This window comes from Emydura macquarii, unplaced genomic scaffold, assembly GCF_026122565.2.
Source record: "Emydura macquarii macquarii isolate MOO-44397 ecotype Brisbane River unplaced genomic scaffold, CSIRO-AGI_Emac_v2 contig_2676, whole genome shotgun sequence".
NCBI lineage: Eukaryota > Metazoa > Chordata > Testudines > Chelidae > Emydura > Emydura macquarii.
This window is the reverse complement of record NW_027132813.1, coordinates 10,762,445-10,785,679: the sequence shown is the minus strand read 5'-3', so window position 1 is coordinate 10,785,679 and position 23,235 is coordinate 10,762,445. Positions and strand designations below refer to the sequence as shown.

Sequence of the window (23,235 nt, the reverse complement as noted above, 5' to 3'; positions counted from 1 at the left end):
GTACTGGAGAACAGGATCTGGGGATTATAGTGGATCACAAATTGAACATGAGCCAACAATGTGATTCAGGCTAGTATTCTGGTATGTGTTAATGGGAGTGTTGTATCTAAGACATGGGAGGTCATTGTTTCACTCTACTTGGCACTGGTGATGACTCAGCTGGAATATATTGTCCACAGTTTCAGAAATATGTGGACAAATTGGCGAGGGTCCAGAAGAGAGTAACAAAAATATAAAAGGCTTAGAAAACCTGACCTGTGAGGATAGGTTAAAACAACTGGGCATGTTTGACTGGAGAAAAGAAGACAGAGAGAGGACCTGATAACTGTCTTTAAATATGCTAAGGACTGTTATAAAGAGAATTGTATCAGTTGTTCTCCATGTCCACTGAAGATAGGACAAGAAGTAATCAACTTAATTGTCAGCAAGGGAGATTTAGGTTAGATATAAGGAAAAACTTTCTAACTATAAGGATAGTTAAGTAATGGAATAGATTACCAAGAGAGACTGTGGAATCCCTATCATTGGAGGCTTTTAAGAATAGGTTAGACAGACACCTGTCAGGGATGATCTAGATATACAGGGTCCTGCCTTGGCACAGGGGAATGGAGAAGATGATTTCTCAAGGTCACTTCCAGCCCTATACTTCTGTGATACTAGTCTATGATATAAATCCTGTGTAAATCTAACTGAAGACAGTGAAACTACTATGGATTTACATCAGTGAAAATGAGATCAGAATCCTGCCCAATTGTATTTACAGTGGGTTTTTCTCATCTTCACATAATTAACAAATACCTAAAATGATTTTCCATAGTCTTCTCCTTAAGCAACCAAGAATGCTGTCATAACTCTTCAAATCTGTGGGAACTCTGAATCATTGTTCTAATATTTAACCTGTTTGTTTTTAGGTGTTTCTGCAATTGAAAAGATATGTAAGATCACCTGACTTTAGCCCATCAAAAGTGGGACTAGTGTCTATTGCCTGTTGCTCTATGTGCCACTGGATTTTAGCTTTAGATCACTACCATGAAGTACAAAAGGTATTTTATTTAATAAAATTTCCTTATTTCTGCAAATTCCTTTAGTTCCCAGTAAAATACTAGCTCCTATAAGAATATATTTGGTAGATGATTTTCTGTTCTTAGAATATGGTGATCTTTCATATGCAAATGCATTTCAACAATAAGTGAAATTAGGAGTTTGAGTTAGTAGGAACCTTCATACAAAATAGTTGTTCTACTGAAAAACTGACTCAGTCCCTTAGCCAAATACTTAGCCATAGTAAAGCTCATGGGCCAAATTCTATTCTTAGTAACATCTGTGCAATCCATCTATTCTCAAAACAGAAAAGGTGAAAATTAAATTAAATCAAAGCAAATAGATTCTTAGAGAACATGGAATAAAAAACAAATACTAAAATTTGTGCTGACTCAATCTGACTTCCATGTTGCACAAACTCATAGGAACTGGGCATGATTAAAAAAATCAAATAAATTAAGTACCAATTTGTTCTTTGCTATCTCTCATTACATATAAAACTTGCTACATCTATTACCATCCTTAGTGTCCTTCCTAGGATCTTTTCATTCTTGTCTTGTTGGGAGTCTCAATAGGAAAATCTAAGATTGGGTTCTCTCCCTAAATCAAGGTTGGGACACTTTTCACAATTAGTAAGTTCAGTTTTTCAATACAAAAACGTCTTTCAAAAATCTTTTATAGAAATTCAATTTTAAGCAAGTTCTAGGTAAAGTAGAAATAGGAATATAACACTGGTTAAATAAAAAGGGCAAGATTCAAGTCCCAAGTACTTTTAGATCAGACACTGGGCCTGTTTTCAAACCAACTATAGATCCATGTACTCCCCCATGCAGATTGCTCATACACTGCTTCTCTAAAAGAAGCAATCTATGAGCGATTTCAGACATACGTTGCAACTTCAGAGGTGGTTTTTATTGTTATTTAAATCCAAAGACTTAGACCAAGTCCGAGAGCGCACCTTCTAAAATATAGTGTCCTGACCCTAAGTTCCAACCTGGAATATTCCTCTCCATAGCTCCAGCTGCAGAGGACCTGTGAGGTGTGAAAACTGCAAGATTTGGAGAGTGGGATGTAAAAATTACACTTTATGGTTCCCTTTAGGACATTTTTGGGTGTGTGGTTGTGAGCAATCTGAGCCTTGAATTTAGTTGTAAGAGTGTTTTGTCCAATATAGGTTTATGTTCTTGAATAAAATTCAGGAAGTATTAAGAATTGATTCAGTAAATTATGGTAGTTTAATTTATTACAGCATGTTTAGTTCAACTAAACTCAGTATATATGATAACATAATAGATAACATTTCCATTATAAAAATATATACATGGCATGAGAAGAGAACTGTGTGTACAATATATTTATTAGAATTAAACATTTCAATGGTTATAACATAAGGACAGCACAATAATTCTGTGTATATATTCAGTGTCCATGTAATACATACATACATATTCAAATACATACACATATACAATAAAAAAATGTAATACCAGCAATGTGGTCGCATCTCTACCATCTACCATTTCTTTGCTGTTTTATCCTCTGAACTGTGTGAGGATCCCCAACCCTATGTTGAAGGACGTTACATTTCCCATTTCTATTGTCCATCCAGAGATCTGCATGGGTGGAGGGGACAGGCAGTTGATCAGGCCCAGCTCTGGGGAAGGATGTGAATTGTCCATTTGCTAGGCCTCTGTTAATTTGGCAAGAACAATAATATATCCTTTAAATAGGGTCTCAGAGCATCTGCAACTAGGGGAATCCCTGATATTGCAACTCCAATGGGTCCATGATGCCAAGAAGTTAAGGGGAGGTACAAAGCCCATCTACTATCTAGACCATTCTTTTTTTATTCTTTAATAATGTAAGAAACCACTCTTTATTTAACCCTCTCATAAACTGATATTCGGAAGATGGAATCTCACCTGGTTTTCTGTTTGGTATGTAGCTATTGTCTAGAGGCAGGAAAGCAGATGTAGCAGAAAGTGAAGAGCAGCATCCAGACCCAGGGGGAGATTTAAATGGAGTGAGTAGGAATGAGGAACTAGAGCCAAGACATAGGGAGGGATAAGTGGAATGAACTTGGGGGGTTAGATGAGAGGTGCAGCCAGAAGTCTGTGTGGGAAGGAAGAGTTATTTATTTGGTAGGCACAGTCTGGAGGCCAGGAAAAGGATTGGATGGGGAAGTAAGAGAAGTGTATGGGCAGGGCTAGATAAGAGTAATTGGAAGCAAAAGGGGTGGAGTGGGAGCAGCAGTGACTATGGAATAGAAGTTGGACAAGGCTCTAGGATTCACATAAAATCAGGGAGCCAGGGGAGGAGGTAAGCAGAAGTGTTGGATGTAGAAGAACAGGACAGGTACAAGTACATGAGGAAACAACCACTGACAGGAACACTTACTGCTCTTTGATTTCAGATCTTCATTATGGTGAAGGGAACATTGGAATTAAAATATATTAATTAGGTTGAATAAATTATATTAAAACTAATATATATGTATTGCAACTGCATTATCTTCTGACATTGCCCACAATTCAGAATTTGGCTTTGCATTTAAAATCCTCTTCCTTAAGTGTATAAAGTGCTTTGTCTTTATTTTCTGCTGGAGAATTACACCTTAGATCTTCAAAAGGAGATAAGTTAACTTTGATCTGGGAGAACCAATGAATGAAAGATTTCATGTTACAGTCACATGACCATTGATTATTGTTGAAGAAGCCATCTTTAATAGCTGAATTAGAAAAATGGTAAATGCAGCTCAGTAATTGACATTTATCAAGTAAAATTTGTTTACATTTTTAGTCAGAGTTGAATATATATTTGTAAAGTATCTATCAAACTTCTACCATCCCCAGACTCCTCTCGTTACTCTGACTTCATTATTTAAGAGTCCATCTCATCTCATTGATATGTAGTCCCTTAGTCTCCTGGATCATTTGAAGTTTCCCCACACACCCGAAAGGTCACTCTTGAGTTTAGCTTCACTAAAAACTGCTCTCTGTCTCTCTCTAATCTCTCCACCATTAAGTTCCCACCCTTTGACCTCATCTACTTTAACATCACTCACACCCTTCTTGTTCCAGTCTTGCCACCTAAGTCTCCAATCTTCAATACATCAATATTCCTGACTTCTCATAAGTGGTCAACCCTGTCTCCTCCCTTTCCAGTTTTCAACTCTTCAGCTGCAAACTCAAGCTCACCATATACAACTGCTGCTTTAAGTTCCCTTCCTCTAACTCCATCTTGGATCTCCTCTATTTTATCTTCTGACCTCTTCGCTCTATTGAAACTACTCTTCTGAAAGCTTCTGTTCCTGCCAAAGTCTTAGAAACTATACTCCGTCCTCAGCCTTGACACCTCGCTAATCTTGACACAACAGTCACTCCCCTCCTGCTTGACATCCTTCCTTTCCTTGGTTCTTCTAATATTATCCTCTCTCAGTTCTCCATATGCTGGTCATACTGTTCCTTCAGCATCTCTTTCAATGGGCCAACCTCCTCAATTTTTACATTACCTATGCAAATCCCACAGGGGTTTTTCCTCTGTCCTCTCCTCTTCTTCCTCTGGATACCCTCATTGGCTGATCTTGTCCTCTTACATGTTCATCTACTATCTCTTTGCTGATGGCTCTGTGAAATCTGCTTGTACATTCTTCACTTGCTTCCCTCCATCCAAATCCATGTCTCTGCCAGTCTGACATCTCATCCTAGATGTCTTACCATTAACTCAACCTTAACATGGCCAAAACTGAAATCCTTATTTTAACATAAGGTCAGTTCTTCTTCCTGACCTGTTATTATGTTACCCCCACATCTATTAATCCATCCATTGGACTCCCCCTTCTAATCCACAACAGACTCAAGTTCTTGTTTTATCTTTAAGGCCCTCTCCTAATTATCTCTCCTATGACCCATTTCTTCCATGATACCTATAAGTCAACAATGCACAGTGTTGCCACTCTCAATGACTTTATTCTGAGTCCCCCAATATTTTGTTAGTTTTCTTGAGGTGCCACTTGAGGATCCATTTAATTACCTAAGAATGTCATTTTTAATTTTTAAATAGTAAAACTCTAGCCCTCATGGTTTCAGAGGAAATTTTGAAAATATGAATCCTGAACACTGATAACACAGAAAGCAAATAAAGAACCCAAAATCTGTTATTTTTAAATGTCATGATTTTTAATACAATCTCCAGATTTTTGTTGTCCTGATGCATGATTTGAGTATTTGGAGTTTGCATTCTGCCTATGTAAATATTTTATTTATACTGAAAAAATAAATCACAGAACTTACAATATATACACCTATCATCATGCTGACCATTATGCTTGTATGTTGTATCACTTTCCCTTTACTTCATCTGTCTTATGTCTAAATTGTAAGGTGTTCAGAGCAGGGATTAAGTGTGTATTGCACCTAGAGCATATTGGGCAGTATTGTAGTGTAAATAATAATTAAAGTTAATTTTTTTGCATACAGTTAAGCTTGGAACATCTAAATTTTGTTTTCTCCAACTGTGTTGATTATGAAAGATCCATAGGAAAAGCAACTTGTAAAAGAAGTGTACTATTTGCATTTCACTGGTTTTCACTGTGTGATATTTACAAAAGACTGTCTCAAAGGAAAAGATCAGTGGCAAAGAAATATAAAACACTACATTTAAGTTAAAAAAATAAAATTGTTTTGGTAACTAACAACTTGAAGTTTCCTGCATTTTATAATGTCCCGAAACAATATACATAATAGCTGGCTCTATTAATAGCTTAATAAATGATTTTACCATAATGTTTTAGTATTCATATAAATGCTGGGACCAACTACAAACGATTATACCAAATATTAACATGTCTTGTTTTGTTGTGGCTGAGTTATGAAGGAACCTATTGGCAGGTCAATGAATGAAAGTTTGTATTTTCTACCATTGCCCCCCAAAATTGTATTTGTTCAGGCCAAAAATATAAGAATTGAACAGACTTAGATTCCAGTGTGGTGCAACATGGCAGTCCTTACTTTGGACAACAGTGTTACCAACATCTATCAACTATGAAGAATTATTTATATTCATGATAAATGAATCTCAGAAGGTTCTATTCAGCATCCAGAAAGTCACACACTTTTCTGAACCTCTTTGGGCTGGAAATCTTTTTATATTAGAGAGCCGGGGGGGGGGGGGGGTGTTTTGCCGAGGCAGAAGGTTCTTATTTTTAGATCTTAGTGGTGAAGAGACAAGCAGACAGGAAGTGCCCAAACAGCAGTTTATTTACGAAGCACTTAAGTTACAGATTTTGAGCTGCTGCTAAGCTGTTAGGAGTACAATTTAGGAATCCAGGCGCCTACCAGCACGAGGGCGAGGAGACCCATACTCCGCCCTATGAAGCAAGTTGCAACCAGAGAACCGGCCCACCCGAGGCATCCGCTAGCACCTCACCTCTGGATTCATGGAGAGTCTCAACAGGGTGGTGCCCGGGGGGCCCTAATATATCCCTTTTTTTTTAAACCCTACAGTGAGCTTTACCCAGCAATAAATAACGTATATCTCAATCCACTTAAAAATTGGGCCTTAAGGCTTATTTCCTGTTAGTTTATTGGTAGCTGGCTAAAAACCATTTTAATAAGCTAACTTTAGTACCCCATAACAAAAGCTAACCTTTAACTGGTTTATGTGGTTAGCATATTTAACAAAAGCTGCCCTACAGTTAGTCTAAAACTTGGCTGTATGGTTAGGCATTTAGCAAAAGTTAACCGCCAAGGCGCACCTTGTGGTCAAACATCTGCTGCTAATACCAGCCGGGGCCCCTCCAAACCCAAAAAAGGTAATTTCTTTTAGCCTTTAAAAAATATTTTCAAGCCTGGCCCATAAAGGGCCTGTTAGTACTTATAAAGCCTGTTATAAATTTTAGGGGCTTGCCTTGTTATGCTAAGCTAAATTCGCGTTACAATATTCTTGCATGCTCTTACAGGGGGTTACAAGATTTCCACCCGACTGAGTTTCAGTGTGGCTGAAAATACTAGTGTGACTTTTCAGTCCTACCCCAAGCCAGTAAATTGAGCACAAGAAAAAGAAAAAGCATTAAGTTCTTACCTGACAAGTGACTAAGAATGCTTCCATCAATATACTTAAGCTTGTTTCCACTCAGGGAAAGTTGCACCAGTTTTGGTGTATTTTTAAAAGCATCTCAAGACATCTTTTCAATATAATTATTTCTGATGTATAACTGCTATAGGTTTGAGAGACTTCAAGTAAAGCTGCTGTTATCATTTTCAACAAATTGTTGTCTAATATTAGCACCTCCAGTTTAGTAAGAAGCTTGAAGATTCTCATGGGAAGGCTGTTTAGTTTATTTTGGTCCTGGTTGAGAAGTTGCAGTTGGCCAAGGCCAAAAAAGGACTTTGTAGAAATCTTGGAAATTCTATTAAAAGCAAAGTTGAGAATCTTTACTGCACTCAAGGTCTGAAATGCATTGGAGGGTATAGAAGCAATGCTGTTGAAAGAGATATCTAAATCAAAGAGGTTTTGAAGCCCATGAAAGGTGCCAGGTTTGACTTCTACCAAACGATTTTCGCCAATCATAAGAAAACATAAGTCTGTCAATTCTTGGAGGGCTTTTGGTGGAATTTTAGTGATCCGATTTCCATATAGATTAATTAGCTTCAATTTTCTAACTCTATGAAAAGCCTGGCAATGAATAGATTTAATGGAATTGTGCTCCAGATTGATGCTTTCAATGTTTGGAACAGCGTACATGAATTTATCTGGAAGATCTTGCAGTATATTGGCCCCTTGGAAAGAAAAGCAAATGTAATTATTTAAGTTAGGCATTGTTTAGTTTACTTATAGAGCATATTTTCATAAACTGGCATATAATTATGTGGCTGTCATTCCATTCTGTGGTCTGGAATAGCAGCTACGCCCTCCACACTTTGAGCATTTGGTGGTAGGGCCAATGGATTTGTATATTGAAGGATTCCACACCCTGCTCTCAGTGCCCCCCTATAAAGGGTGCAAAGGCCCTCTGCATGGCTGCTTTACTGCACCCTTCACCCTTTACTGCCCCCATAAGTCTTATGTAATTCAACTTTGGGGTATGTAGATTCTAATTCATAATTCTAGTTCAAATTCAAATTCATTCTAATTCTAGTTCAAATTTCATTTGTATACTGAAAACACTTATATTACTTTTAAAAAATAGAGACTGATCCATATACTCAAAAATAACAATATTTATTTTACTTTCCGTATACAGCATGCTTGTGTCTTAGTTTAGGAATTAAACGAATATTTAACTAATAATATTTTTCATCCCTAAATCTCAAAGCTCTTTGTACAAGTATAGAAGTATCATTTTCCCCATTTTACATGTGGGAAAACTGTGATGCAGAAAGGTTGAGTGACTTGTCCAACATCAAACAAGACAGGGACAGAGCCAGGTTTAGAACCCAGCTCTTTTAATTTCAATAGCAACAAGAAGAAGGACAGGGAAAGTGGGGCCCCTTACTGAATGGGGGAGGCAATCTAGTGACAGATGATGTGGAAAAAGCTGAAGTACTCAATGATTTTTGCCTCTGTCTTCACAGACAAGGTCAGCTCCCGGACTACAGCACTGGGCATCATAGAATGGGCAGGAGGTGAGCAACCCTCAGTGGTGAAAGAACAGGTTCAGGACTATTTAGAAAAGCTGAACATGCACAAGTCCATGGGGCCAGATGCAATGCATCCAAGGGTGCTGAGGGAGTTGGCTGATGTGATTGCAGAGCCATTGGCCATTATCTTTGAAAACTTGTGGCAACTGGGGGAGGTCCCAGACAATTGGAAAAAGTCAGATATAGGGCCCATCTTCAAAAAAGGAAAAAAGGAGGATCCGGGGAACTACAGATCAGTCAGCCTCACTTCAGTCCCCAGAAAAAACGTGGAGCAGGTCCTCAAGGACCTAGATGATCATATTGGTCCCTTCTGACCTTAGAGTCTATGAGTCTATAAAGGTCTATGCACTATCCACTGGACCACGCTGCCTCTTCCATTTATAATTGTAATTAATTTTTAATAAAGGAATAGTTTTGTGAAGTTATCTCAGCTCTTACAAACTTTAAACAGTATTTTTGCAAAAGAACATGATTGGTAAATAAAATGTAAGTTTTGGCTCACAGTATTAATTTATGCTAAAATTTGTTCCCAGTTTTATCAATATCTGATCCAAATGTTTTATAAATATATCTTATTTAGCTGTCCTAAATATCACAAAAACAGAGAAAAATAAATATCACAAACACTTAGAAGGAACAGATGCTGGCACACTCACCAAGCCTTAGGATCCATGTATTCAGAGACAATTTTCCATCACTCCTTGCTGGTAACAATCCACTTCAGTACGATCAAGAGGTGGTCTCAGGATGCAGGTACACGCTGCAGGGCATGTTTGTGCCACATATGATGCACAGAACGTAGCAAGCACAAGTCAGAGCAGACACTGCATACCCATTCTGATTGTGAGAAATGTAGAAATTTTTGAAATGTGTCTTCCTGGTTAATATTTTACAGATAATGAGAGATGCAAGCACGGAAATGTATACAGTTACTGACAAAGGGAAAAATGTGTGGATTTTAAAAATTTTACTCCCAGGATGTCATTTACTATATTTCTTGTCAAATGCAAAATAATGCATACTCTGTGAAGTTTTAAAGTTTCTCATCTTAATTATATTTGTCTCCTAACTAAAACTGAGCTGCAATATATTCAAGAGATTTTATCATTCCAGGACAGCCATGTATATATATATACACACTCACATGATAAGACATATGGAAAAGCATAAATGCATCTTTTTTTACTGTGAGAAGAAATTTAAAACCCAATAGCATGCAATAAATGAGACATTCTGTAACTCATGTTAGAAACTGTTTGCACCAGAACTGTATTTGTGTTTGAAACTGTTTGCACCAGAATTGTATTTGTGTTTATGTTAGGAAATACAGTTGTCACATTTTCTATGACTTAAGCTAAATAGGTAATTATATAACTGTACTATAAGAGTTTTCTTGGAGACCTTTTTCAGTAATATGCACGTAGGTTAATAAACATGGCCCAGTGATGTCAAGGTAGGTATTTGCTTATGTCTACAAGCTAACTGAAAAAGGTACAGTGAAGAAATGGGAAGTAGTTTATACTTGTCTAGGTTTGTGTCAGGAAATAAAGAAGTAGTTTATACTTGTCTAGGTTTGTGTCAGGAAATAAGATGACTAGCAAATTTTTCTTTCATACCAATATAAATACACATATTAAAAACCAAAGTACAGTATATCAGTTAGCTTAACTTTGGTCACCTAATTTTGAAAATTTTCACCAGTGGGACTGCAGGAGAAAGGTGTGTCTTGGAAAAGGTCATTTTTCAGCTTTCCTAATAACTTCCAAAATTGTAGGTGGTGTTTAACATATTGTATATCTTTTCTTCATTCAAATTGAAGTAAGCCTGTAATACATATTTTTATCTAGTTGGTGGAACCAAAACAAATCCGGGTTACAGAAGCTCAGGAAGTACTAAGACTTGCCCATCAAAAACTGGATGAAAAACAAAGAAGTTTGGCTCTGGTGAGACATTTATCATTATTATATGTTACTGCTTAATTATTGAAATATGTAAATATTTAAAACTTGTACAAGTTATTTTTATTTTAAAGGCTTCAATAGGGGAAATACTTCTTTACTAGAGAGCTGGGGCCCAATCCTGAGGAACTCCTGTCTGATGTCACATTTACTTCAATGGGAGTTTTATGTGCACTAGGACTGAAAGATCAGGCCTTTAATCAAATTTCAGAGAAGCCTAGAAAATAGTGATTTCTTCAAAGAAATAGCTCTCTGATGCCTCCTGGTTAGCTTCGTTCCTGTCACCCAATTAAAGCTCAAATTTGGGACATTGACCTTTACAGTAGGAATGGGAGGAGGACTTATTAATGCAAGGTGTTCTAAACAACAGAAAAGTAATCAATATTAATAAATAACTCCAATAGAACAACTATTTTCCAAGGGAAAATGTTGTTCCAAAAGATAGGAAAGGCCCACTTGAAATGAACAGTAGAAAGTTGTATTGTGCCTATATTTCAGCAAGGGTAAAGACTAGAGGTGACTTAGCCTCTAAATTGCTGTGATCATTTGCCATTTGTGGATTGCCATCTCATTGCGTGCTGTCTGACAATAAGAAGACTAAGTTTTAGAGTAATGCAATGTGAAACAATTTTCAATCACTACAACATAAGCTCTTACTTTTTTATATAAGCTCAAACCTGTTGCATTATTAGTAAACGTAGTAATAGAAACAATGAAGCAGGTCTATTAAGTCTGATAAATGGCAGGCAGGAGCCCCCTACTCAAAATAGAAAATAAAAATCTTGATCTATAATCTGCCAATTGATTTTTAGATTGAAGAACATAAGCAGAATTTAGAGGCAAGCTATCAAGAGAGCATAGCCCAGAAAGAAATGCTAGCAACTCGAAAGCAACTGGCAACTCAGCGTCTACACAGAGCATCTCTATTAAGCACAGCTCTGGAGGATGAGATGGTATTGCCTTTCATTTTTTGTCTTGTCCACTTTTTGGTCTCAGAACATTCAAGGATAAGAGCCTCATAGACATTTCACTTCATTTACATTTTTCAGGAAGGAAGCTGCCTCCCCTTTTCCTATAGTGCTTCCCCTCTCCCACATTACCATATAGCTTACCCTGGTCTTGTGGCCTTTTGTTCTGGCCTGTCCAATTTAATAACTAGATCCGGGACCTGGGCAGAGGAGGAGGAGACTTGAAACACATTTCATTGACAACGCACTGTTTTCTTCATTTTACCTATCGTCTTTCTGAGGATTATTCTTGCCTGATAAAGTACAAGCTTCCCTCCTTTCAGCAGTTGCAACTTAGTTCCCTCCCTCTAGCAGGTACAACAGTATTTGAAATCCCATGTTCTGCAGGACAGGAGGAGACCTCACCTATTATGGCTAATAGGAGCCATTACTCCAGCATCTTAAAACCTTCCCTTTGTCCAGAGTTGCAAATGTCACTTAGCTGTAACTGTGATCAGTAAACTTTGATACTACCTTAATGAAAGTGCATATTTACATACATTTAAAGTCAGTTATATTTTTACTGTAAATGAAAATATTTCATTTGGATGTGTTAGGAGCGATGGAAAGACTCAGTTAATAACCTGGACCAAAGGCTGCAAGGTATTATGGGTGATGCCCTTGTTTCAGCAGCATGCATCATCTACAATGGAGTGTTATCATCAGGATATCGTCAGCAGCTAGTAAATGAATGTCTGAGATTGTGTAATGAGAACACCATTCCTGTGTCTGCAAATTATTCCCTAATAACAGCTATGACAGAAAAAAATGAGGTAATAATATGGGCAGATGGTAGGTGGCATAGGTGATATTTTTACATCAAAGGATTTAATGGGACCCTGTCTACACTTACCTCCGGGATTTGGCAGCAGTCGATGGGAGTTATGCAAGTTACGCAAAAAACTTGCGTAACTCCCGTCGACTTCTCTGCTCTTCTTCTGCACGCCGTCTTTCACTGCACTGAGCTGACGAGAACCATGTTCCCATCGATGCAGCGCTATGCCACTTGCAAAGGTGGTCATAGTACATCGATTTCTGTTTCGACTGAGCAGGTCTTCACTGACCACTCAGTTGATCCAGAGAAATCGATCTGACGGCGGCGACTTTGCCACTGTCAGTGTAGCCGTAGCCTGGGACTTTCCTCTTTTCAGAGCCCTTGATTCTAAACCCGATATACTAAGAATAAAATTTAGAGGACCAAGTATTTTACTGAGATTATTTACAATATAGATTGTTCAGTGGGGTTTTTTTGTGTGTCACACTGTTTATGTCATTATATGTAGTTAATTGTAAATGTATCTATGAAATAACAAATATTGTCAGAAATGTAAAAATATTGAAATATTGAAAATTGAAATTTTTCTAGGTCAGCAAATGGCAAAATGAAGGTTTGCCTCTCGACCAGTACTCCATTGAGAATGCTATCCTTGTTAAGAATGGACAACGATGGCCTTTACTAATTGATCCACAGAAACAGGCTTACAAATGGATTTGTCAAATGGAAGGTGACAGGCTGCGACAAGTTCACGCTTCTGATTCCAGTTACTTAAGAACTTTTGAAAATGCTGTGCGAATTGGACACTCCATTCTGTTACAGGTAGTTTAGTTTAATTTTGGAGTGTTCTGAGTAAATTACAAGGGAAAAAATTCCCATTAGAAAAATATAAATGTAAGAAGAATAGAATGAATTTGAATGTTAACTTCCCTAGTCAAAAGTATAAGAGTAGGAGAAATTTAATAATAAACATCTGTCTAAAACTTTAGGAACTGATTCTCCTCACTCACACTGATGTAAATCAGTAGTAACTCCTGTAATGTTAATGAAATTGCACTGGGTTAAAACTGGTGTGGAAAACAGGCCATAGGCACTGATAGCTGTTCTTCAAGTGCTGTCCCTGTGCGTGCTCCACTTCAGGGGTCAGTGAGTCCAGTCGCCATCAATCAGAGATTTTTTAGCAGCAATGCCTGTCCAGGTCGTGCATGTGCAATGGTTGTCTTGTGGCTCTGTTGGTGCTTCAACCATCATGCACACAGCCCGACATCCTCAGTTCTTTCTCAAGCATCCCTTGCTTGAGACAGAGCTCTGCAGTGCTCTTACTCATGAACCTAGAAAAACAAAAATAATTTAAAATAGTTTATATAGCAGTAAAATATAATAGTTTAGACAAAATAAGTTAGTTTTAGTGTAATTTGCTTAATTTCTTAGTAAAAAAATTTTCATTACTATCTTTTTGCTTCTTTTTTTAAGTAGTTCTCTCAGGTTCAAGAGCGAAATACCCCAAAATACATAGTTCTCCAAGCTTTAAGATATGTACCTCTTGTAGAGACACAGTATCTGTTTCCAATGGTACCTCTGTCTGTGTTAGGTGCCTTGGAGAAGGGCATATGCCTCAGAAGTTCATCCACTGCACAAACTTAAAAGCCAGAGCTAGGCATGACAGACACCTCTGCCTAAAGATGATACTAATGGAAAAATCCCTTAAACCAGTCTCTGATCTCGGACAACAAACTCCAGGAGACTCCCCAGAGAAAACAGACAAAGGCAAGACTAATTCCACTTTAAAAACAAGTAAAAGAGATCTGACCTTGCCACGTACCTAAAAAAGTGGTCTCCTGCAAGGTCACTATCCTCAGTGCCAATCACCTCCCGGGTGAGCACCGTCAAGGTACTGGACACGTCCAGCACCATCTGCTCCGGAACTTCTGCCAGTCCCCAACTGAAAGAAAATGAGTCAAGACACAAGTCTGACTCCTTCTCCATGGCACAGTCAACACCAACAAAAACAGCACCAAGACCCTCAACCAGCACTATGCCACCATTACTGGTGTCAACAGCTTCATTGGCACCGACTGAGACAGTGTCTAATAAATCAAAGTGAGAAATGTCACCGATCTTGAGTCTAGCTAAGCAAACCACACCGGCACCAATGGCACCAAAACAGAAGGCACCTCAACAACAATTACTAAAAACCTAGGACTTAGTGGTACCTTTGGCACCACACTCACCGCTCTTCAGCACTGGTAGTTCCCCAGAACACACAGAACCAGAGCAGACACTATCACCCATCTTTACCTCATTCTCAAGCGATGAGAAAGACAATCAACAAAAAAGTGTCTTTTCATCACACCGTTCTTCTCCTATCAGACACAAGTCTGCACTGGGACACACAAAGCCAAAACAATACAGAAAAGAATTGCAACAATGGTTCGGCCAACCCTGGATGTGTCCACCAATGCCCTTCCCGATGCAATGGCCACCATGAGACCCATGGGTGGCATTGCAGGAGTCAATTCAGTTGACACACACTACCATCCTATGGCAAGTTAAGATCACCACCTAAGACTTCCGAAACCCATGAAGAAACAACAGGGGAAATGGAAGAAGGTCAGGAACAGGACACACACAATTCTTCGTCATCACCTAATGAGGCCATAAGGCCACCGCCTCCCACCACAGCAGACAGCTTTAAACAATTTCAAGAGCTTTTCAAAAGAGTAGCTCATAGCCAAAAAATTCCCTCCACCAAACTCCTTAGTGGTAGAGCGAACCAAAATGGAAAGCAGGGGTTTGCCACAGGGTCTTGGCAATTTTAAGCACCCTGTCATGTACGGGAAGGGCCACCCTTGCTGGGGCATCTGCTCCCAGCACACTGAAGAGGGTATCCTTTTCCTTCTCCAGTTCCTTAGTCTCCAGGTTTAGGTTAGAGGCCGCCCTTTTGACCAGCTCCTGGTGCGCCCTGAAGTCTCTCAGTGGCGCCATGTGGTCCCTGGAGGCTGCCTTGTCTAGGGAGGAGGACTGCCAAGGCATAGCCTGTGGCTGGTCCCCCCTCTGACTACAGGGCCCCATAGAGGGTCCCTCCCCTGGGTCCGATTCCTCATCTGAGGAATGGTCCCGACACCCCTTTTCCAGTGCGGGGGGCACGGATTGAACCCCTGCCAACAGTACCGACTGTGGCCCCGGCCCTATCTGGATGCCCCATGGGCCCCAACAAGGCCATTGCTGCTGCCACTGCCCCTGTGGCCAGCAGGGGGCTGGTTGCGGTACCGGCAGAGGTGCATCGTGAGGGTGTCAGCTGTCCCTCCAGGAATCCCCAACTTTTCCAGGACCCCGAGCCGCTAGAGCGGTGGTGCCGAGCCCCTTTCTGGTCCTTGGTGCCACTCCATGCCGGAGATCGCCCTCTCGACGCTGCTGACAAGGACGACACTGAGGATTGTCTTAGTCTCTTCAACCAGAGCCAGCGAGTCGATGCACACTCCGAAGAGCTCGATGCTGACGACCGGCATCTCGGCACCGATAACTTTCGATGCCGTTTGCTCGGGAAACAGGAGCGGTGCCGCCGGGAGCTACTTGGTACTCGGTACCGGATCCGACTTCTTTGAGGGCGACCTGTTCCTGCGCCGCGAGCTCTGCGATGCTGGGCTCCGCGATGGCGACCGGGTGCTGCACCACCTCTTTGTGCGCGACCTCTTCTATGCGGGGAACTGGGAGTTGGAGCTGCCCCACGTTGCGCGGCGGACCCTGAATGGTGCTGCCTTCTGCACACCACCTCCGGCATCGGGGATCGGCCTCAGTGCCGAGGGGAAGATCTGCTCGACAAGGTAACCTTGGAGCCACTGCAAGGGGAGCGTTCTCGCTCTACCCCCGATGGCCGTCTGGCAGGAGACTCTTCCACCCCAGCCAGGGGTCTCCACCACCCTTCGGGGGACCCATCACGGGCTTGCCCCAGGACATTGGCCCTTTCTCCCTCTGCAGAGTGGTGGGGCAGGGGAGGCGTGGGCAAGGCCATCAAGGCTCTTGCCGCCTGGAATGCCTCTGGTGTGCCCACTCTGCCTGGAATGCAGGCACCAGCAGAGGCATGACTGGTGCATCCCCCACTCGACCTTGCCCTTGAGCACCGTGTGCTGTTTCTTCCTCAACGCCAGGTCAAAGTCAGTGCCAGAAGTGCACTCTGCACCGAGAATACGCTCGGTGCCAAGGTGGAGCTGGTTGGCTCGGAGGCCGGTCAGAGCGCTGCCTCCATAAGCAGGGCTTTCAACCTGATATCTCTGTCCTTTTGAGTCCTAGGTTTGAAAGCCCTGCAGATTTTGCACTTCTCCTTTCTATGTTCTTCCCCCAAACACCTAAGGCAGCGTTCGTGGGGGTCGCTGAGCAGGAAAGCCTTCCCGCAGGAGACACACGGCTTAAAGCCAAGTGACCCAGGCATGGCCTGGCCACCTTAAGCCCCTTGGAGCTTCTAATCTATCTCTCTAAACTAACACTACTTAACAACTACTTAACTATCTAAGGTAATAACAACACAGTTCAACAAAGAGGAATGGTATTTGCGAAGAGCAGGAGTCGTTCCAGTAACCGTCACGGGCGGAAAGAAAGAACCGAGGGGCCGTAGGGTCGGCAGTGCCTCATATACTGCAGCATGTGTGCAGGACTCCAGGGGGCACCAGAGCTGACCCTATGGGGTCTGCTAAGGGAAAAAAGTTCCAGGAACCATGCATGATGACATGCACTCACCTATATTGGAATGGACATGAGCAATCACTCAAAGGAGAACCTTCCTTTCAATAGGAAGAAGTTCTTCTCAGTGAAAACTGATGAAACTCCATTCCATGAAGGACTCCAGGGCAACAATAAGAACTCTTGGTATGTACATACCTGTGCCTAAACGCAAGAAATACCAATCATTCCATTGTAGGGAATCATTATTCCCCAAGCAACAGAGACAGTATGATAACTACAGATAAAGACAAAGGTCCCAAAGACGGAAACCACTGCAGATACAGTCAGCTTCACAACTGACATCAGCGAAGCAGTCATTTTGAAGTATTGATTGAGGGTCTGAAAGACCTTCCCTATGTTCCAACACCAATAGACAGCAACTCAAAAATCTTTGGACACTACTCATGACCTTTTTACAACATCTGGGTATCAATTATATGAGACAAATGGGTTCTAGAAATCACAGAAGCAGGCTACTCGCTCCCTTTCACATCGATTCCACCCACGCAACCCCCTGCCCCATCCCTGTTCAGGGACCCTTCTCACGAGCACCTCCTGCAACAAGAAGTACAACATCTTCTACAGCTAGGTGCAGTGGAACAAGTTCCTCCACAATACAGAGGAAAGGAATTCTATTCCCATTATTTCTTAACACAGAAGAAAAGCAGAGGTTGGGGGCCCATTCTAGACCTCGGAAAATTTAACTAATTTGTGCAAGTCCAAAAATTCATGATGGTCACATTAGCCATGATAATTCCAGTGATGGAACAGGGGGAGTGGTTCACAGCCCTCGACCTACGAGATTCATATTTCCACATCACAATACATCCATCTCACAGATGATTCCTTCGTTTCACAGTTGGAAAAGAACATTGCCAATACAGAGTGCTATCATTTGGCCTCTCCATCGTGCCACGAGTCTTCTCCAAAACCGTAGTAGTAGCGGCACATCTATGTAAACAAGAAATAATAATATTCATGAATCTCGACAACTGCCTGTTGAGAAGTTCCACTCAATCGGAAGTAATAGATAATACTCAGAGGACCATCAACCTCTTTCAAAACCTGGGGTTGCAGATAAACAAAAAGAAGTCAACTCTAACCTAAGTTCAACCACTGGAATTCATAGACGCACACCTTGACTCTATAAAGGCCAAAGCGTCACTACCACTACAGAGATTTCAAACGCTGACAAATCTTATCTCGCTAGCGATAGACAGTCCATATATAATAGTATGTACCTGCCTACAGCTATTAGGACATATGGCCACTATTTTCATGGTAAAACACACACATCTACATATGCAGTGCCTACAAGGATAGCGTGTTCAGTCCACACCCCAAACAAAAACGACCTCAACAGATGCCTCATAATACCCAACAAAGGCAGGTCAGCATTACACTGGTGGACAAAACCAGTAAATGCATGTTTCAGGAATACCTTTCCAACAAGAACAACCATCTGTAATGATTACGATGGACACTTCACTAATTGGACGGGGCACTCACATACATCATCACACCATTCAGGGACACATCAACCTGCTGGAATTACGGGCAGTCTGCAATGTGTGCCTACATTTCCTTCCACAGATAATAAACAAAACAGTAGGCGTAAGGACCAGCAACATCACCTGTATGTTCTACATAAATTGACAAGGTGGAGCCCGATCCCAATCTCTGTGTACAGAAGCCATGAGACTGTGGAATTGGTGTATACGTCACAATATAACTGTCTCAGCCTCATACTGCCCAGGCTGTCAGAACACAACAGCTGACATACTGAGCAGACAGTTCTTTCAGGATCACAAATGGGAAATAGACGATACAGTCCTGAAGTCAATATTCCAGTACTGGTGATTCCCATCAATAGACCTATTCTCTACAGTGAAAAATCAGAAATGCCAACAATTTTGTTTGAGTGTGTGAATGGGATGAAATTTGATTGGGAATGCCTTTCTCCTCAAATGGAAGCATCATTATTATATGCATTCCCACCAACCCCATTACTATCAGGAGTAATACACAAGATATGACATGACAGCACCAGAGTAATACTGATAGCCCCAACATGGCCCAGAAAAACCTGGTATTCTTATCTGATGAGAATGACGGTCTCACCCCATGACAGCTCCGCCTTTGGAGGGACCTCCTCTTGCAGAATGACAGTTGGATTCTCCATCCTGCTCTGGAAAGACTTCACCTAAAGGCCTGGTTCCTATATGGCTCCATCACAATGAAGTAAACTTCTCAGAACAAGTGAAACAGGTATTACTTAATAGCTGGAAGCCAACTACGTGTAAAACTTACCTTCAGAAATGGAAGAGATTGCACACCTGGTGCCAAAACAAACACACTAACACACTTTCAGCACCCCTTCTGCTAGTTCTGGTTTACATACTAGAACTAAAAACCTCAGGACTCTCCATCAGCTCCATCAGAGCACATCTTGCAGTTACTAATGTATTAACAGAAGTCCATGATCCCACACCAACATGGGACTTAAACTTGGTATTAAAAACTCTCACAGGACCCATGTTTGAACCGTTGGCTACATGCTCACAATTACACCTATCGATGAAAGTTGCATTTTTAGTCATTCTCACCTCGGCAAGATGGGTAGGTAAAATAGGACCCCCATGGCCCATCCTCCATATACCATATTCTTTAGGGATAAAAATCACACTGAAATCTCACCCTGAATTTCTACCAAAAGTAACATCATCTTTTCACATAAACCAATCGATCCACCTCCCCACGTTCTACCCCAAACCACATGGGAATGAACAGGAGGCCAGGTGGCACACATTCAGTGTCAAAAGAGCAATGCCATTCTAGACAAAACTAAACCCTTCCATAAATCTGCAAGACTATTCACCTCTACAACATAACAATCCAAGGGCTCCACAGTATCCACACAAAGACTCTCCAAATGGATATCCACCTGTGCTACAAGCAAAACAAAATAAAACCACTGTCAGGGATCAGAAATAACTCTACTAGGTAGATGGCAACTTCCTGAATAATGTGCCACTTTCGGACATTTGTAGAGCTGCAACCTGGGCTTCTGAACATACATTCATAAAACATTGTGCAATCACACAGAGTTCAGATACTGACATACTGCTAGGCTCTACAGTGATAACATCAGTTACCCAAACCCCTCTGAAGTCCCCTCCCCATCCACAATTGGGCACTGCTCTACAGTCACCTGAAGTGGAGCACCCATAGGAACAGCACTTGAAGAGAAGGTTACTGAGCCTGTGCAGTAACTGAGGTTCTTCAAGATGTGTCCCCCTGTGGGTGCTCTTCTCCCCCCCACCCCACTTCAGAGTTCATTTAGGGACTCTATGGTAGAGAAAGAACTGAGGGAGTCAAGTTGCACGCACAGTGCTTGAAGCACCAACGACACCATGAGACAACCACTGCGCATGTGCGACCCAGATGGACACTGCTGCTAAAAATATCCGATTGACGATGCTGGGACACACTGATACCTGAAGTGGAGCACCCACGGGGACACATCTCAAAGAACCTCAGCTACTGCACAAGGTGAGTAACCTTTTCTTTCTGGATAAAACCACGTACATATAAGAAAGTCTCAGTGAACTACATGGATTCCAATCAGATGGCCAGAGCCATCTGTGCTGAGGACCCATGCTTCTGCTCTGATTCTGTGTCCTTGCCATCCCCACACTCCCACTTCTTGGCAGTATGATTCCAGTGCAGTCTCACTGACAGAGCATCTCTAGGCACCCACTGTCCTTGGGTCCCTCTTTAACGGAAGTTACTAGCTGGGCACAGGGGATATAAAATATTCCAGAAGAGGTTTTGCAGGGTCAGTTGGGGAACAATGGGCATTTCCCTTGACCTGCCTGATGTTTGCCCCCCTCTTACTGCTCAGATCCCCAGCCATGCAAAGAGCTCTTGAGGAGGGAATATACTGCTACAGAGATGCTTATCCCACTGCCCTTACCTTTTGTGGAATGTGGAGAGCCACATGCAGAGGCTCCCTACCACACCTGGATTCTGGGTATCTGATTAGGCCCTTAGGTTAGTTTGAAGTTATAAAAATAAATTGGTTGAATTATCAAAGCACAATAAATGTATATGAAATATTTGCTAATTGACAAAAAATATGTAACTCACAATCAAAATAAATGTTATTAATTTTTCAAAAATATTTATCTTTAGGGTGAAAACAAGAATGAAACATTTCAGCCCATAGAACTATTTTGTTTTAAAAAAAAGTTATAAGTATTTGAGAAAAGGTCTTTTAATGAAAGTGCCTCCTTGTCATAATTACATTGTGACTACTGCTGTTTCTAAAGGTATTTCCTTTGGATATCATTTTAACTAGAATACAAAATCTACTGTATTATTTTTTAAATATCTTCCAGAAATTAAATTCAATGGTGAAACCCAAGGTGTATATCTGATTTTGAGCTCACAAAGCTAAATAATTATTTAAGCTTATTAATTAACCATAATGATTACAATGTAGGCAATATATTTGTGGGTTTCAGGATCTTGCTGAAACTTTGGATTCAAATTTAAAGCCAATCTTAAGAAAGGAAATCTACAATAGAGGAGGTAAAGACTTCATCAGGATTGGAGATGCTGAAATTGAATACAACCACAACTTTAGGTAACTATCTTCATCAACAACAATTTTTCTAACTATTAATATATTGGGCTATACTATATATTAAATTACACTCTCAAAATTAAGGTTGCAAAGTAAAGGAGTCAAAAGTTAGAAAATGGCAAAATTAAGGTTGCCTTTGCAATCTTAATTCAGCCCCTTGTGCATATCCATTATGATTGTGTCTTGATTTATATGACCACATTCTACTTTTTCCTCAGCACCCCTACTTCATTCTGTGCAGAGCATTGATAGTGCTCAATATTTTGTTTTCTCTTTATTGTTGAATGTATGCCACATGCTTTATTTACTGCACACTATTCAAATTCTGCTCTGAAGACAGAATTTTTAGTTTCTTCATGGTCTTTTCTATGGTGCTTATCACTATGATATGTGATTGCTTCACAAACATTAAATAATTACAACACCTCCGTGAAAGTGAGTGGTATTATCCTCATTTTACAGAGAGGGTACTGAGGCACAGAGATATTAAGGTCAAACATATCCACTAATTTTGGGTGCTCAATCTGAGATGCCTAGGACCTGATTTTTCAGTGTTAAAAGTGTTAAGTGTTAAAAGTGTTTCAGAGTGTAAAAAGTTTAAAGTGTTTCTGTTTAAAGCTTGACTCTAAGTGCTCTAAAATTCACATCGTCACTAGGATTGCCATGAAATTTGGTGTTCCTCCTGGGGTGCAGAGTTAGTGATCCAGAATTGGAGCCATTTGACCAAGGAGTTCCTGGGGTACAGTCCCCAGAAAACACATTCTGACATTTTTTGTTCACAGATAGAGATCAAACCAGGGCTCAGATAATCACACCATGTTACCCCCAGTAGAGTCCATGCCACCCACCAGCCTTTTGGAGGAAATCAAATTAAAATATTATTTGAAATAGAGTTTGCTTCTCCAGTTAGGCACGCACCAAGCAGTTCTAAGGCTCATGCACCTATTTACACTCCTAGTGGCTTACACTGCACATGTGCAGAGAGGAAAAACAAGGTTACTTACCAGTAACTGATGTTCTTCGAGATGTGTTGCTCATGTCCATTCCAATATAAGTGAGTGCACACCACCATGCACGGTGCCCAGAACTTTTTTCTCCTTAGCAGACCCCTTAGGGATGGCTCTCGTGCCCCTTGGAGTCCCGCACACTTTCCACGGTATATGAGGCACTGCCGGCCCTTTGCTCCCTCAGTCCCTTCTTTCTGCCAACTCCAGCAGCGGGGATGGGAGGTGGGTTGTGGAATGGACATGAGCAATACATCTCAAAGAACATCAGTTATTGATAAGTAAACTTGCTTTCTTCTCACCTGCTGAACGATGGCGTAGTGGGACGTGAAGGTATGCACCAACAACCAGGTGGCAGCTTGCAGATGTCCTGCAGGGGCACTTTCTCCAGGAAGGCTGTAGACGAGGCTTGAGCTCTGGTTGAGTGCACTGTGATGGTTCCC

The 23,235-nt window shown here is 41.0% G+C and overlaps 1 protein-coding gene across 1 annotated transcript in view; it reads left to right on the top strand.

The window, feature by feature from the left end:
* DNAH14 (dynein axonemal heavy chain 14) overlaps positions 1-23,235 on the top strand; it is a 584,657-nt gene that overhangs the window by 419,366 nt on the left and 142,056 nt on the right. Inside the window, exons 73-78 of the mRNA XM_067564773.1 lie at positions 912-1,043; positions 10,529-10,624; positions 11,452-11,592; positions 12,204-12,419; positions 13,013-13,243; positions 21,667-21,788. Of these exons, the coding sequence (XP_067420874.1) occupies positions 912-1,043; positions 10,529-10,624; positions 11,452-11,592; positions 12,204-12,419; positions 13,013-13,243; positions 21,667-21,788 (938 nt within the window). The remainder of the gene's footprint in view (positions 1-911; positions 1,044-10,528; positions 10,625-11,451; positions 11,593-12,203; positions 12,420-13,012; positions 13,244-21,666; positions 21,789-23,235) is intronic.